Source organism: Tubulanus polymorphus, chromosome 2, assembly GCF_964204645.1.
Source record: "Tubulanus polymorphus chromosome 2, tnTubPoly1.2, whole genome shotgun sequence".
Classification (NCBI taxonomy): Eukaryota; Metazoa; Nemertea; class Palaeonemertea; order Tubulaniformes; family Tubulanidae; genus Tubulanus; species Tubulanus polymorphus.
In genome coordinates this window covers 19,493,823-19,509,996 of record NC_134026.1, presented here as the reverse complement: position 1 = coordinate 19,509,996, position 16,174 = coordinate 19,493,823, and the positions used below count along the sequence as shown (strand labels likewise).

General features: G+C 38.0%; 1 protein-coding gene across 12 annotated transcripts in view; it reads right to left on the bottom strand.

Annotated features, from left to right (window-relative positions):
• Window positions 1–2,653: 2,653 nt before the first annotated feature.
• The window catches only part of LOC141899715 (putative tRNA(His) guanylyltransferase), a 35,459-nt gene continuing 21,938 nt past the window's right edge, over window positions 2,654–16,174 (bottom strand). For 5 of the 12 annotated variants that reach the window (XM_074786172.1, XM_074786177.1, XM_074786174.1 and 2 more), the window contains 6 exons: window positions 11,649–12,031; window positions 6,437–6,613; window positions 5,161–5,330; window positions 4,193–4,281; window positions 3,970–4,077; window positions 2,654–2,894 (listed from right to left, as the gene is read on the bottom strand). In XM_074786172.1, coding sequence (XP_074642273.1) covers window positions 2,727–2,894; window positions 3,970–4,077; window positions 4,193–4,281; window positions 5,161–5,330; window positions 6,437–6,613; window positions 11,649–11,752 — 816 coding nt within the window. In that variant the 5' untranslated portion in view covers window positions 11,753–12,031 and the 3' untranslated portion in view covers window positions 2,654–2,726. Of the gene's footprint in view, window positions 2,895–3,969; window positions 4,078–4,192; window positions 4,282–5,160; window positions 5,331–6,436; window positions 6,614–11,648; window positions 12,032–15,129; window positions 15,605–15,899; window positions 15,988–16,174 lie in introns of those variants that run through there. The other 7 variants (XM_074786170.1, XM_074786179.1, XM_074786182.1 and 4 more) reach the window with 5 other exon arrangements.

Below are 16,174 nucleotides of genomic sequence, written 5' to 3'. Positions count from 1 at the left end.
ATTCCAATGCAACACCAAATGCCACCACCTCAAACTGGACAGGGCATTCCAATGCAAAACCAAATGCCACCACCTCAAAATGGTCAGGGCATTCCAATGCAACACCAAATGCCACCTCCTCAAAATAGTCAGGGCATTCCAATGCAACACCAAATGCAACCTCCTCAAAATAGTCAGGGCATTCCAATGCAACACCAAATGCCACCACCTCAAAATGGTCAGGGCATTCCAATGCAACACCAAATGCCACCACCTCAAACTGGACAGGGCATTCCAATGCAACACCAAATGCAACCACCTCAAAATGGACGGGGCATTCCAATGCAACACCAAATGCCACCACCTCAAAATGGTCAGGGCATTCCAATGCAACACCAAATGTCACCACCTCAAACTCGGCAGGGCATTCCAATGCATCACCAAATGCCACCAACTCGAAATGGTCAGGGCATTCCAATGCAACACCAAATGCCACCACCTCAAAATGGTCAGGGCATTCCAATGCAACATCAAATGCCACCAACTCAAAATGGGCAGGGCATTCCAATGCAACACCAAATGCCACCAACTCAAAATGGTCAGGGCATTCCAATGCATCACCAAATCCCACCACCACAAAATGGACATGACATTTCATCGCAACACCAATTGCCACCAAACCATCAGACTGGAAACATTCCACTTCAACAACAAATGCCACCAAACCATCATTCTCGAATTCAATTGCAACCCCAATTCACTCAAAACCATAAGATTGGAAACATTCAACAACAACCTCAGATCCCACAAAGCTATCAGACAAGGAACATTCCTCCACAACACCAAATTCTGCCACAACAAACTGGGCAGGGCATTCCAGTGCAGCACCAAATGCCACCACCCCAAAGTGGACAGCATAATTCAATGGAACACCAATTCCCCCCACCGAACAGACCTATCAATATCAACATCCCACCAAATTATGGTCCTGGTGCTTCAGCTCAATATAATAGCATTCCTCATCAAGCCGGACCCAATATAGGATATTCAACCCAAAATGCACCATTTATTCCGCCGCCAAACCGCAACACACAGCCAACCCAAATCTACAATGAAGCAATTCCTATGGGAAGAAGTGAAAAGTCTGGAAGCGATGAACTAAGGGCAGATGCAAATGTGTCAACTGTTGCAAAAAAAGTAGAGAGTGAAGATTAACAAGCTCTTCGTGGCTAATCATGATCGGGATGCCAAGGACAGGTGCTGACCACTCCAAAGAAGGCAGGCAGAAAGATAGACAACTGACCATCTGACCAATTTGTGTAATGCTGGCCTATTTAGAAAACAAATTTGGTGAAGGGTGTTTAATTTCTCTCATATTCAATAAAGTATTAATGATATCATAGCCAAGATATTTGTATACATGTGTTTCCTCAAATGCTGAGCTGTGAAGCTAGCTGGTCAAATTCGATCTACGTGGGGGCTCTAGAAGTCATAGATTGAATCAACTTTGTTCTCAGCTAAGGTATCTCAAAGAAACTACATACATGTAAGTCATATTTTCTTATTGATGAATGCTGAGATTACGTATCAAAATCATTTTATTGTCCTGAAACAGATTTTCTTCATAGAATTTATTCTATGAAGAAAATCGACTAGTGACCCCAGAAAAACCGAAAAGTGTCAGATGGCATACAGTCGTTTTTTTTCAGTTCATTACCAGGAAGGGTGTACAAAAATTTCTAGGGCCAGTCCCTATGAAGGATGAATTATATTGCTAAAATATGTAAAATCTTGTACTTGATGAACACCAGATCATTCTGTAACCGTGGCCCATTCCTCTCTCCTCATCGTATTTATTTCATTTCATTTTACCCATTCGGTTGTCCCCTACCATTGATGTTTTTAGCCAATCTCAAAACAGAATCAGAATTTATCTTCAGTATTTTTCAAGATGCTATGTATCAAAGTACACGGTACATCTTAAATATTTGAGGTGATCAAGCAGTTTTTAATAACTGGGGGATGCCGAGCAGACCAACTTCAATTTGCAAGTCTATCAGTGCTATCGGTTCCTCATTCCAGTCCTGTGAAATTAAGTGGGAACCTTGATTTATGAAATATGAATTTTCCTGTTCCACTGTTTTCTTCCTTCCACAGTTTAATCTTCACAGCACATTGGATAACAGAGTGAGTCAGCAAGTCAGAGACAATCTATCAGAAGAAAATGTTGGGTTTTTCCCTCATTTTCAAATAAATGGATGTCCCAGTCCTAATGTTGGATTTATACTGATACTTACCTCCATTGTAGTATTTTCATGGTCCAGATAATCTAAGATGTACAAAGTGTGCATCAAAACCACTAGCGGTTAAGTTGGAAGGTAAAACATGCTACAGGATATCCTATAGTTGTTGCGTCATGTACACGTACAAACATGTTAAATAGATGTAGGACTATTGGTCGCGATACGTGTAAGCCTTGCTTCTACAACGGTTATATGCAGTCGATATGTGGAAAGATTGAGCTCTCTCTGTTTTCTAATGTTGTAGTTTTTATTCAAAAGCTCAAATCTCCTCATTTTTCAGAGATAGAGAAAATCTTTCAGTCCAAACACCTGACATACGCATGGTTAAATGCATACTATAATTCAAAATCCAAACCATAAATTGATGCATATTTTAGAAAAACACATGTAACATTATTTCATTCCTATCAACACCCATATCAGCAAAATACAAATGAATTGCCATCAAGACAAAGAATTTCCAAAAATGTCTGAATGTTCTTGCCAAAACTGATCGCCTATAATATCACAGTGCAACGTGGTCACACGTGAGACGACTTTCGTAAATGAGTTATTCTCGACGGTTCCATTACTCATTGGAACGGCGCTAGTACGAATAATAGTTTCTTCCATCTGAAAATAGAAAACTGATCAGTATCAGATTTGGATTTTTACATTATTGATTTAAGGAGACCAAAAATTATTGAAGTTTTAGCATTTCTTATGCTAATGTCAACATTTCAATCTGGATGTACCTTTTCAGTATAATTGTATCTATTGTGTCCATAATATATGCTTTATGTTGAATTATCTCTTTATCTAACACAAATATTTGTGAACCATTATAGTTTATTGAGGACTTAGTTCCAATATTTGAATTGAGGTAACAGTCGAGTTCGCTAGTGTCCATTCAGACAATGACTCTCCCGCATTTATTGTCAGTTTCAAATAAAATCTATCCATAACAGCTCAAAGATCTGAAATTTACCCCATGACCAGCACCGAGTAGAGGTGTCTACCATATGTACAAAAGTTAATTGGTACACTTTTATTCAGAAGTCTCGTTCAAACCTAACCACCGAAAAAGTCGTGTGTGGTAAAAGACTGATTATAGTGACAATGCTTATATCATAAAACAAATGAATGAATATCACATTAAACAATCATACAGGTGCATTGGAAGCAATTTTGATTGCTGCAGCGAATTTATGAAAGGCTCTAATATTGGCTAGACGAATTAACTTCAATCTCGTTAAAAACATTGTATAGAATGAAAAAAAAATGTTTATCAGTAAATTCGCTTTTCATGTTCAACTTTGATGATATACATGGTAATCGGTTTCCCTATGAGTCACAAGTACATGGTAGAACTGTTCTTGATAATGATGTCCCTGGGAAACGAAAGCCCTTCTAGAGTGATGTCCTTCTGAAGGGCTTTCCCTATGATGTCAGGAAACAAGGTCAAGCATTGATTAGTAGAATTGGAAAAATTCAGTGAAGTTTTACACATTTTCTCCCAGCACTTCCAAGCGGCTTAGAGCTGATGGACGAAACTTGCCATATCAATTCCAATACCTATTCCACTCCTAATGACAATATATCAGTTGTGTATATCCATTGGTTACAATTTGTGCCACCAAGAGTTAACAGAAAATTACTCTCAGAACCATTCTATAAGGATCAACACAGTTGATCCTAAAAAACGAACCTTTTGTCGAAACAATAAAGTTCCTTTGCGATACATCTCCGGCAGCTTGTTGTAGTTTATAGTGAACATCGTGAATAGCAGTTCATTCTTATCACTGGAAAGTGTGCCCTGAAGATTTTCGAAAATAGGATTAATCACTACCGATTTGTCAATAGGGCCTAATGAAAATTCTGTTAAACAATTCACCAAAATACAAGGGGTTATTCTCGAAAGGTTAACATACTCGCAATCTTTCTTCAGCAAGCGATTTTGACATGCCAGCATCCTGAACTAATTTCCAGAAACACGTATTGTAGAGATTATTAATATGACCTGAGGAGAAATGAAACAGAATTTTTTTCAGAATAATATTATTTGCAACGTAAATTACGCACACACTTTTCAAACCGAATTAAGAAACAAGATTCAACTGATTTAAATGAAAATGTTCAGGATTCTTAATAAAAAAAATATTTTAAGACTTCATAATAAGTTCAGAACGACTCAACAAGTCCAATAGCATACCAGAAAGAGTAACCCAGCTTTATCATGAAAAACCCCATTCTTCAACCCTTAGTGTTGAACCGCATTGTACCGAATGTTATTATGTTGTGGTAGTAGTCAGCATTCCATGAGCGGTTTTAGACTAGCAAGGCATAATACAACGCCTGCCATGGAGCCAATTGCCTCAGATTATCGTAAGCCCAATACCTACTATTTTCTCATTCAAATTCATGAGATGACAAACCACCATCACTCAAACCACCCAAGAATTTGTATATATTTGAACACCCAAGAATATATATATATATATATATATATAAAGGCGGCGAACAGTAGCAATGTCTATTTCTGAATCGGTCAGCGATTAATATCGTATGTACCGTAAATGTTGCATCTCCTCATTCTAGCCTACGTACGATGTTCTCCTGATGCGCCCCTATGTTTGTTATGTAAAAGTTTTTAATATTGAAACAATGTTTTTAAGATTTTTCAAAATTCATCACATCAATAGACATCATTCTGAGAAGATAAGAGGTATTTAGCAGGGATTTGATTGACTCGCCATAAATCCCGATTTACCGCCACACTCTATTTACCGCCAAAATCAAGAATCCCCAAGTGTGGCGTTTAATCGACGCATGACTGTACTCTGAAATCTTATCCAATTTTATACAAACAGCCTCGACCTTCGCCTGCTGGCATACTTACAGTCAGCTTGACGCCACGATAGATAGTCACGGATATTCTTGATAGTTGGATAGAGAACAGCTCGTCCATCGAACGCTGGCGGATTTTGAAGTTTCTTTTCGCCAAAGAATTCACCCCAATAATACACGTACGACGAGGCGAACAGACTGACGATCGTCGAAATGAGTTTACTGAAATTGAGATAAATTAATAACAAAATCATTGTCGACATTTCATAGCTTACCCATATACAGTACACTTCGCTTGCCTTGGATCTCATGGGAATCTATACCGCAACGCGCTCGGGACAAGGGGCATTTCATGGATTGCATCCCAAAGAGGTATGCAGGGGCCATCTAAGCACTTGTCTGATTGAGCGGGACAAGTATCTTTTCATTAGTGCAAGCAGGTTATCATTATCACTTGTCAGTCGGGCTTGTGCATTTTTACGTCTCGAAGCTTTTTTCCCAATCAATACAACAGGTGATTGTGCAGCCGTATCTTGCGAGTGCAATGCATTTTGTTCTGAATCTCAGCTAACAAGCAACAGTCGGACAACCACTTTCTTAGTTTTGATGATGTATTATTTTGTATGAATATATGCTCTGTCGCACAGTGAAAAGCCTACATCTGGAAACCATGTCATTTAAATTCATTCCATTTGTACAGTTATAGGCTCACCCTACTCTGGCCTAAAAAGATATTTCCCTGATTCTCAATTGAAATTTTACTGTTGCAATGCTACGGAGTAGGGCTGAGTTTACTATACAGAAAACACCCTTAGTGGGCACCTCTCTTTAGCACGAACGCCTCACTCATTTAATGAACACTATTTTCTCTGAACCAAAAGTTCTAGTTCACTTTCAATTGAGTGAACCCTCTTTAGAGTAAACTTCTTTTGGTGCCAAATAGACATTTTTCCTCTCTACAATGAAAGCGCAGTATGTCTGGACAGCCAAAAGATGTTGATTAACATGTTCTAACTGTAAATCATAATAACTAGTTAATAACTAGTTAATCACTTAATCTTAATTGTAGTAAGTGCATTATGATCTGAGTAGAACTTCCGGCAATTTCGATCAGTACGACAATGAAACATTTACACATACTTGGAATTTAATGCCTCGAATGACCACCAGGTGGCTTAATGCCAATTGTTCAAACCTTCCTGTAGTGAGAACTACCCAGACTACCCAGAACCAAAAGTTTTCACTTTTGAGAGGTTTTACTTATTACTATTGCTACTACACATCCTATTTTGTGTCCGTGAACATGCATGAATTTCATTTATGCCTACCTTTTCCGTCGGCCGTACAGATTGGTTTCCTTCCGGAACACGAAACTGTATTCGTCGCTCTGTCCGTAAGCCAGTATAACCTCCTTAAACTCTTTCATCACTACATCCGCTGCCTTGTTCATCAAATGTAATGCCCGTGAATCATTTGGTTTGATAAAATTGTGCGCGTCGGAAAATCTACAAGAAAATAATTCATTCCAATAAGGCAAAAGTTCTTTACATCTTGTTTTACTTAACAGGGGAATTGAGGATGTGTTGCATTTTATCGAAAATTCATACCAACTTAGTCTTCATGAATTAGAGATTTCATCCATACAAATAACGGAAGGTTTGAATACAAAAAGCAGCTCTCAGGGTGGCCACTTTTGTTTTCCCTGAATTGATCTGCTAAGAATTCAATCATTTAATCAGTCGAATTAGGTAAGAAATGGAAACTCTTTGAATCTACGTGCAATCAAGCAATCTCAACAAATTTCCCTCGACTTTTCCCTGATTTTTAGCTTTTATTTTTACAAAATTCCCTTACTATACCCCAACGTTTTTAAGAAGAAAATTACAAAAATTCCCTGACCTCTCCAATTTCAAAGGTTATTAGCCACCCTGGCTCTATATTGTATTACGGCTTGGCCAACCGATCATCGGTGATCTGGTGATAACTGTAGGACTAGTATTTCATAAAAATATGAGCCCCACACTTAGGGCATCCCCAGGGGATCAAGTCCAAAAACAGCTCCATATTGTTTTAAGTCCTGGTTCTCTGTCTGATCACTGGCATCAAGACGCACGACAATACCCCTGGTGCCTTTCAGCCGATGGGTAAAAAGGATGACAAAGCAACTATCCGGGCATTGCAATTGGAAGTAATCTTTCCAAATCTTATCTTCAGTGTTGCCTCGTAGATTTTGAGGCAGCCTTTGATTCAGTTCCACGTAAGCTACTTAAACTTCTAAAGGCTGGCTTATGTCGACCTGTGATGCGATGTCTCCTGACGCAACTAAGAGCAACCGCAATCGTAGCTGGAATTCCTGTGCTCATTTCTGTTGTGTCGTAGCTGAGCTCAGGCTGGTTGCACTCAAAAGCAACTTTTTGCCTACTGTAGGCCAGAAAGAACATGGGCAACTAGCCAGATGCAGCTTACGGGTCGTTAGGTATCAGGTTGCTGTCGTAAGTGGGCTTATGCCGAGCCGATATGATGGTAACTGGCAGCCTCCCGTAGACCTAAAGTTGCCCCTAGTCGCCGATAAACCCAGTTGCGTCGGTAGGCGATGAGTCGAAGGTTGACATAAGCCAGCCTTTAAAAAATTGAATTGGTGGCAACTTTCTATCAGTTCTCCAACATATGTACTCAAAGGCCACCTTCAGCATCAAGTTCTCTCATTCCTATAGTGGCGATATTAACTCTGAATCAGGAAATTGGCATTTTCAGTGGTTTCGGGTTCCCTGTTACTTCATTCTTCAAATACAACCATATATAAGCCTTCATATTATAAGCCTTCACTGGCTTCATCTAATCACCTCCACATTACATTAAAATATTTCATATTTGTATATTCTTGTATATCTCTTTATGACATGCTGTAATTGATTGTGGAAATAAAATCATTATTATTATATAACGTATGTATTCTTAGTGATGATATGTCTTACTTGTTCATTTTATTAGAATCCCATCCTTGAACCGGTACTTTACTAGTATGACATATAAAGGCGAACGTAATAAAAGAGCAAGAGAGAATTTCAATTCCATCTACCGACGTGTACAGGCAATCTTTGTAAAAACGTATTCACGAATTTCCTGTCCCAGAAAGAGATATATGTAGAAATTAATTGAAAAGTTACAAGTTTGGAACTGAGTGAATATATCTGAAAGAAGCGCTTTAAGAGTCAAGGAGATTGGCAGAAATGTAATAACGCTCGTCGGGAGCGTAAAAATTGTAAATGCGAACGAAACCGTTAGGAGCATGATTGTCGTACGTTTCGATTTCGTAGCTTTTTTATTATCGGACGAAAGTAACGTTGACGACGCGAATAACCGAACAATTATCACAGAATTCAACGCAATAATCAACGTTAAAGGTAGAAGAAAAACATAGACGACGAACACGTTTGAAAAAGGGTTTTAATGTTCCAGTAATATGTAGTAACACCCAAAATATGCATCGGAAAATTTCATTATCACCGTCGGATAAATCCACCAAGACGTTCATCACGAAAATCAGAACGACCACGCATCGGGCGAATTTAGGCGTGCATATTGAACGAGACGTGATCGGAAAAAGCACGACTGCCGCTCGTTCGAGAGATATAGCTATAATCAACCACGAACTATTGCCACCCATAAAATACAACAAAAATTCATAGATCCGACAGCCCGTTAGCGAATTCATCAAGAATATCGGCCTGATTTTCACGCGCAAGAGCGCGAATTGTAAAATAGGCATCAACGTAAAATTTGTGCAGACCACGAAATCAGACAGAGACAAACGATAAGATAAGTAGCGTAAGATAAACTGCGAAATTTGCGACTTATCATTATGAGAAAAGTGGCTGAATTGCCGAAGGCTCCCAACAAGAACAACAATGACAGAATGATTATTGTAACCGTAAGATAGATGCCAGACTTGTTTGCCAAATACATGAGGACTTTGTAACTAGTGAAAGGGCGACCCAACTGTTCAGTAGAATTCATGATTAGGTGATGAACTACGTTTCGCTATCCGTTTCTTTTCACGAATAGATGCTAATGTATTCAGCACAAAGCTTATCAATAAACTTACAATAATGTCATATTCATGATCGTATATTCTTCATTTGTTCATAGAATTCAAATAAATTTGATTTGAGTTCTATGATTTTTTTTAGATGAAATCCTCTCTTGTGTTCGACATCTTGAATGAAAATGTGAAAATACACAATAGGGCCTATACACACACAATTCACAATGCATCGATTGCCAACTAAACATATATAACCCTGAAGAATACCAAAACATTCTGTGAAGTGTATATTTGAGACACGTAAATGCACGAAATGGAAAAGCCAGCATAAGTATTAAGTATTCATGCAAGCATTTGATTTTTCAGTGCACAATTATTTTACTCTCCAAACAGGCCCGACAGCTGAGCCATTGGACCCTCATACCGGAAAACTAATTAGTTCACCAGATGTTTGATCTTAAAATAGGGATTGTCCCCATTATTTATTTATTTGGCCGGTAAATTTTGTTTGATTTTTCGATTGAGTGTCCCTTACAGACCCACCACACCTGCCGGGAGCGAAACAGGGGGTTTGATTTTGAAATCGGAAATCGAAGTACAGATATAGATGTGTGATCGGCGGTCGAGTTAACAGAATATTTTTAAATGGAAGTACATAATTGGAAGTTCACCAGATGTTATCCAGATTACTCTGCTTTTTGCTAATTAACTCTATTTTACAGAGAAGACATTCGGCCATGGATGGGCCTTAACAAGGTGCCTAAAGGGAGCCAGGGACTTAGCCCTAAGATTTGCTCTTCATCAGCAGCGATCACCCTTATCGGACTTCCAGCAGTTGATGGAACCATCACACTGGGCCACCCCAGATGAACTTATCTAAAAGAAGTCAATAAGACTTACAGTCATTTCATCAGGTAACAGGAAATATCCCCTGGTAAAAATCGGGTAAATATGCCCATGGGTAAACCCCCCCCCCCCCCCAAATTTGATTTCACAACAAAATTCACAAAATGTTTCAATATTCTTAAGTTGAAAACTCTTGATAGATTTTGAAAATTTCTAAGTCTTCATGGTGTTGGTCACAATGTTCACCTTGGATAATCTGAAACTTTATAGGCAAGCTACATGCATCAAAAGTGACATTAACGTAATTTTGAAAAAGTTTTATGAAGAAATTGGTTAAAAGTAGTAATAAACTATCTATGTACATGTTTTTCTAAAAATTAATATTGTTGTAATAAGTGTTTCTAGTTTCTATCAGTAGGATGGGGATGGGTATTTTTTACCAGGTGGAATTTTCACCGCAGGGACTTATTAATTATCTACATTAGTTTCATCAGGTTTGAGGAACTGTTTGATCTATATGTTCAAGTGAAGCCGCTCCGATTGACATACCACGCGACTCAACTGTCGGCGACTATCGTAGATTGCACTCAGATCGAATTCAGCGATAATCGCCAACAACCAGTTGTTATCGGTCGTAACGACTGTGCGTACATCAACACCGATACACCAAGTCGTGGGCTCCCTACGAGTAGATCCCGTGACCCGTTCAAAGATACATGCACAAATTTCCCTAATAAAAATAACAATATGTATGCCAATTTATTCCATAAACTCTCCATCTATTTAGCGGCATTATTGTGAGAAAAATTAAAAATTTTTGATTACTGTTATGCAATGGGTGATATTTGGACATCCTGTTGTTGCAGTAGCCAAAGATGATTGATAGTAATAAATGTGGGTCCATACACAGTAGCAGAAAGATGTGTAATTTGGATTTTGCAGGGGAGTAGGTCGGGGAGTATGTATTCATGATGCACCGCCTAACCCAGTCACATAGGCCTATATACCCCTTCCAACATGAGTTTGATTAGGTATTTCAGGGACCTGTTCATAAAGAACGTTCCAAAATTGTAACCGCTTCTCAACACCCTCTTCCATGTCCCATAGGCAATTCTAAAGCTTATCATGATTTATTTCCTACATATTCCTATTTATAATATGACACAAAAATCATAAAAAAACAAGTTCTTTAGATATAATTTCGTAAATAATAAGGTACATGAATAAGTACATGTAATACATCAGAAGTTTTACATCAGAAGATTTTTTACACCAGCCCATATGCACGCGGTGATGTACTTACATGAATCATGGCCCCTTATATTTTCGCTACACAAGCATCAAAATCAATCCTTTCAAGCGTAGCTTTTTTCATGAAACAGGGGCCCCTGAACCACCCTGACCACTCAGTCTATTCATAGTTTGAAAACAATATTTTTGGATCAACCGTCAGCCCCAAACTGGCAGATATACATCTTGTTGTGCACATGATTTTAGTACAGTGACAACTGAGAGGATACTGAATCTAGAAGCGGTCAGAATGCGAAAAACTTTTGAAAAGAATTTCCGCACGAGGGCTCCAGCTTGTTCCGACGTGCCCCTGTGAAACTGCAGCCCTTCGGAGTTGCACCACGCTTTCTCGAACTTACTTGTGAAAGCCTTTTCCGTCGATGCGAATGACTATCCAACAATTCGGCAACAATTTATCCTCATCTTCGTACTGACGCACATATTCGAACTTACTTTTCGCCATGATGAAATATATCGACTACGTACGGTTCATTCGCCCGATAATAATAATTACGCTTATTTGCGCTGACTAGATTGATATGACGACCGTTAATGTCTGCGTATTATAAAGCCGGGTATTAAGCATTAATATATCTGTGTTCAGCGATCTGCATTCGAGCGTCCGAACTTCACGATATTATAGTCCAAGTACACGTACGTAGTGAGTAGTTGTTAATCGGCTTTATTTTGTGATCGTGTTCTTCGCGTCGACGATCGAATATAATAACGAACTATCGGACGTCTGAAAATAAAACAACGTAAATTCGTTTCATTATATTTATAAATACGTGTACTAATAAAACGGCATATTGAAAAACAATATGCCTGCAGGGATCGTAAATATATCAAAATTCGTACTGCGGCATTCTTATTCAGGGGATATAAATGAAAAAATTTCGATGACAACAAAACTGAAGAATTTCTTATGCCTAAAATCATATTTCTGTAGAAATTTGCCATGATCTAAATTCAAAATCACTATTTCATTTACTTAATTCACAATCTCATCTAATCAAGATCACTGTTCATAAAATTCTGCTTTCACCCTATTTACGTTCAAGATTATCTTTTCATAAACCTTATTTGAATTTTTCAGAATGTGTAGTATGCAAGGATCTACAATAGACTCTGCTTGCCTTGGATCTTGCTGGAGTTGGGGGGAGTTTGAGCATGGATGGGGCATATCATGATGCGATATCCGGGGCGTTAACAGGTAAAAATCCCCCCGGTAATTTTAGGGTACAAAGATATTCTACTATTACTTTTAAACTAGATTTCTTCATAGAGTTTTTCAAAACTACAATTATATCATTTTTTACGCATTGTTGCTTGCTAAAAGTCACAGAATAATGTGATTTTCATGCACGTAGCTTGATAAAAGACATAGATTATCCAAGGTAAATAGGCCTATTGTGATAAACACCAGTGAAAACTTGAAATTTTTGAAAACTATTTAGGCCTAAGTTTTTTACTATATTTTGCTGAGAAATCAAATTTTGGGGATTTTTACCAGGGGGGATTTTTAATTGTTACCGGGAATATCGATTAGAATAATTAACTACCATTCCATTAACAACCATAAAATCAGATGCATCAATCTTTTGAAATGTCACTAATTGGGATTATTAGATCAATTTCTGAATTGGTTTAGTTAAATTTACGGTGATCATATCAAACTTGTGTTTTGTCTTTAATCTTAATCCTTCAATCTGTATCCCCTTGTTCGATGTTTGTACATATAAATATTCCGTTACTTCACTTTATTCTCAGTAAGCCTGATGATGGCTAATATAATTTAGCCGAAACATTGCTCGAAATATAATCATTTTAATAATATAGGACTCTTCATTTTTGCCTGAATTTATTGTGGGATTTCTCTCGTTACAGCACCATTAGTTTACTGAATTAGGTTTACAGGTATGTAAGCTAGTTTGCTATATGAATTATAACACAATTTCAATGCATTTATATTGTAATCATGTCCTTTGATGATTTAAGACAATAGTCTGTACCCTAATTGCTTACGTTGCGGTTATTTGTTGTTGCTTATTTCTTAATGCTACTCATTAAATGAATTTCAATTGTCTAAACTAACTTGCAACATGAAAAATAAGCCATTGTTTCCTACAATCATTACAGGTGCCACACTTTGCATTTTCAAATTTGACACGAGTTAAAATATCTTAAAATCAAATACTGCTTACTTTACCAGCGGTTACCTCCCAACTCTAAAACCTTGCTCCTTGAAAATTAAATTTTAGAAAATAAATCTACCTGATTCTACTTTGATGGATAAAATCATCGCAACTCAGCGGCTTGTCACCAAGTAAGTAAAATTATGATCGAAACCAATATTACAGAGCAATTTTTTGTGCGTGCGTTATGCCCTCTGAACGCATAAAAGCGACAACTTTCAACAAGGTAATTACACGCACGCAAACAAAATGTTCAATAGAAATTGTGAAACGCCGTGTGAAATGAAAGTGCATAGCTAATCAATAGGTGATTACAAAAACAACCCCGGAGAACTGAAAGAAACGTCTTCTCACCGAAAAGTAAATCTGATTCAGGCATGAGAACAAGGATATCTTTGTATCTTTGTATATTTGTATAAGAGACTCTTCACTGTATTAAAATTGACAATCAGGCATTTTGTGCTTCCGTATAACTATCGATATGAAAGAAAAATTTTAATAAAATCGGACCCTTTGTTCAAAACCATTGAAGGCACTTTCTTACTCGCTAAAAGAAGTGAATCCCCGTTCGTGCCTGTAAAAAGAAGTATTACATGTAAAATTCAGAATATGTCATGAGCTACAAATTTGTAACTCATGGTGCTTACAAAATATTTATAGGTACCGATTGATATAAAGATACCACGATATCTCATAATTCATGACTTATGTCCCCTAATGAACATATACAGGAAACCAATTAATACAATGATCTTGAACTGATTTCAGCAAACAACAATGGCCACCAGTCAGGCATCTTGATTCTGATTCATTATTTGGGCTGCAGGTGTCAAGGGAAGATCAAAATCAAACCCCCTGTTTCGCTCCCGGCAGGTGTGGTGGGTCTGTAAGGGACACTCAATCGAAAAATCAAACCAAATTTACCAGCCAAATAAATAAATAATGAGGACAATCCCTATTTTAAGATTAAAAAAAAAGAAGATACATGAATAAACCAAATATCAAGACAATTGTGTCTCCAAAACTTCCCAGAATAAGAGGATTCTGTCTACAGTGAGACAAATGAATTGACAGTTGACCCTTCAGGCGCGTTGGAACTAATTTTTGATTGCCGCCACCAATTGCTGATTTTTTACAGGTTCTTATAAGTTGCTGCGGCGAATTTACTTCATTTCTTCAAAACATGGAAGGCCTATTAAAAAAAAAAACGTCCTTCAGTAAATTATTGCCGCCACTTTTGCCACAGTAGTCCCTGCACTTCCAATGCCCTGCTTTCATCCCAGGGGTCTTAAAATGACATCACAGACCCAGTAGTTAGCCCAGTAGATATTCCTGCTTTCAGATAAATATTTTATAGGAATTCTAAAATTTACGATATTAATCAAAGATTGCGAAGTGCTTATGACAAAAAAAATGGATCGCCACTGGACTAGTGTTTGGAAGAGGACTTGTAGTGTCATTTTAAAGGAATTGCGCTTGTCTCTTATAGAACCTTGTACTGTTTTTATTCACCATAACTCGGATATATATCGATGAGCTTCCTCTCTCTCGCAGTTTAAGAAAAGTAATTCATATGGCGCAAGACCCATAAGGGTTATTCATGTCACATTCACATGTATTATGAATTGAAAAGTCAGGAACTCACGAACACGAGATGTCATCTCAGGGCTTCCATATTTATTTCGGGATCCTGTTTTTTTGTTTGTTTCTGCTTTACGTCATTTGGACTGTATGTAACCATATTTTTCATCTAACTTCACGGCATGATGGCCTTTTTTGAAGACGAAGTGTAGCCACCTGTGATCCTGCTAGTTACTCAGCACGCTTTGATCCTCCTGCTACCACCATGATGACTACCTTGTATCTTCGGACAATAATGTCACGTGATGACTTGCTGGGTGATACCAAAATCAGGAGTTCGCAATTTCTGCACTCGGATCCGAGTGCTGAAATTGCAGATGGTACAAACTCGCGTGGCGGATAGTTACAATGTGGAGCGATGAGCGGTGTGCATTAGAGTTTTTACGGAGAGTGGTGTCACTGTCTGTCACCTCTCAGTGTGGCGAACGCCAGTAAACAGTTTATGTTAGTAGAAATAGGTCATCTCTGTAGTATCCCCGCCCTGCATGTCAATCATATTAGCATGAGCATGTGCTGTCAGCGGAGTCGGAAATAAACAGTTGTATTTTGCATAGCAAACGAAAAGGGTCTTCTCTCATTCTTTCTCTGCATCGAACTGATTTCTCCAGTGGAACTGTTAGATCTCCACGCTCAGGTCAGTGACACAGGCAGGACTGGTGGTGTCGTGACTGTCGTCTTGTTGTTGATAAAAACATGACATCAGCCGACCAAAAGTTTTGCGGTAATTTCAGATCTTAACTTAACCGATCAATCTCATTTTAATTCATCACTCACCATGTCAAGCTGTCGCTCAAACATTCAAAAATATGATTTTTTTGAGTCAAATCAACTGGACCTTCATGTATGCACATTGACCACGCGACCTTCAATACCCAATTCAATTTATGAGCTTTATTGATTGAAAATAAAGTATCTTATCATGTCGTATTCACTTTCTGAAGTGAGTTATGCTTTAAAAAATAGTTATTTTCAAAGCAATGCTCCCTTTCTTTTGTGCTAACGTTAGGTCAAAGATCAGTAAAGTTATCGAATTGAGCGTTCCCGCTACT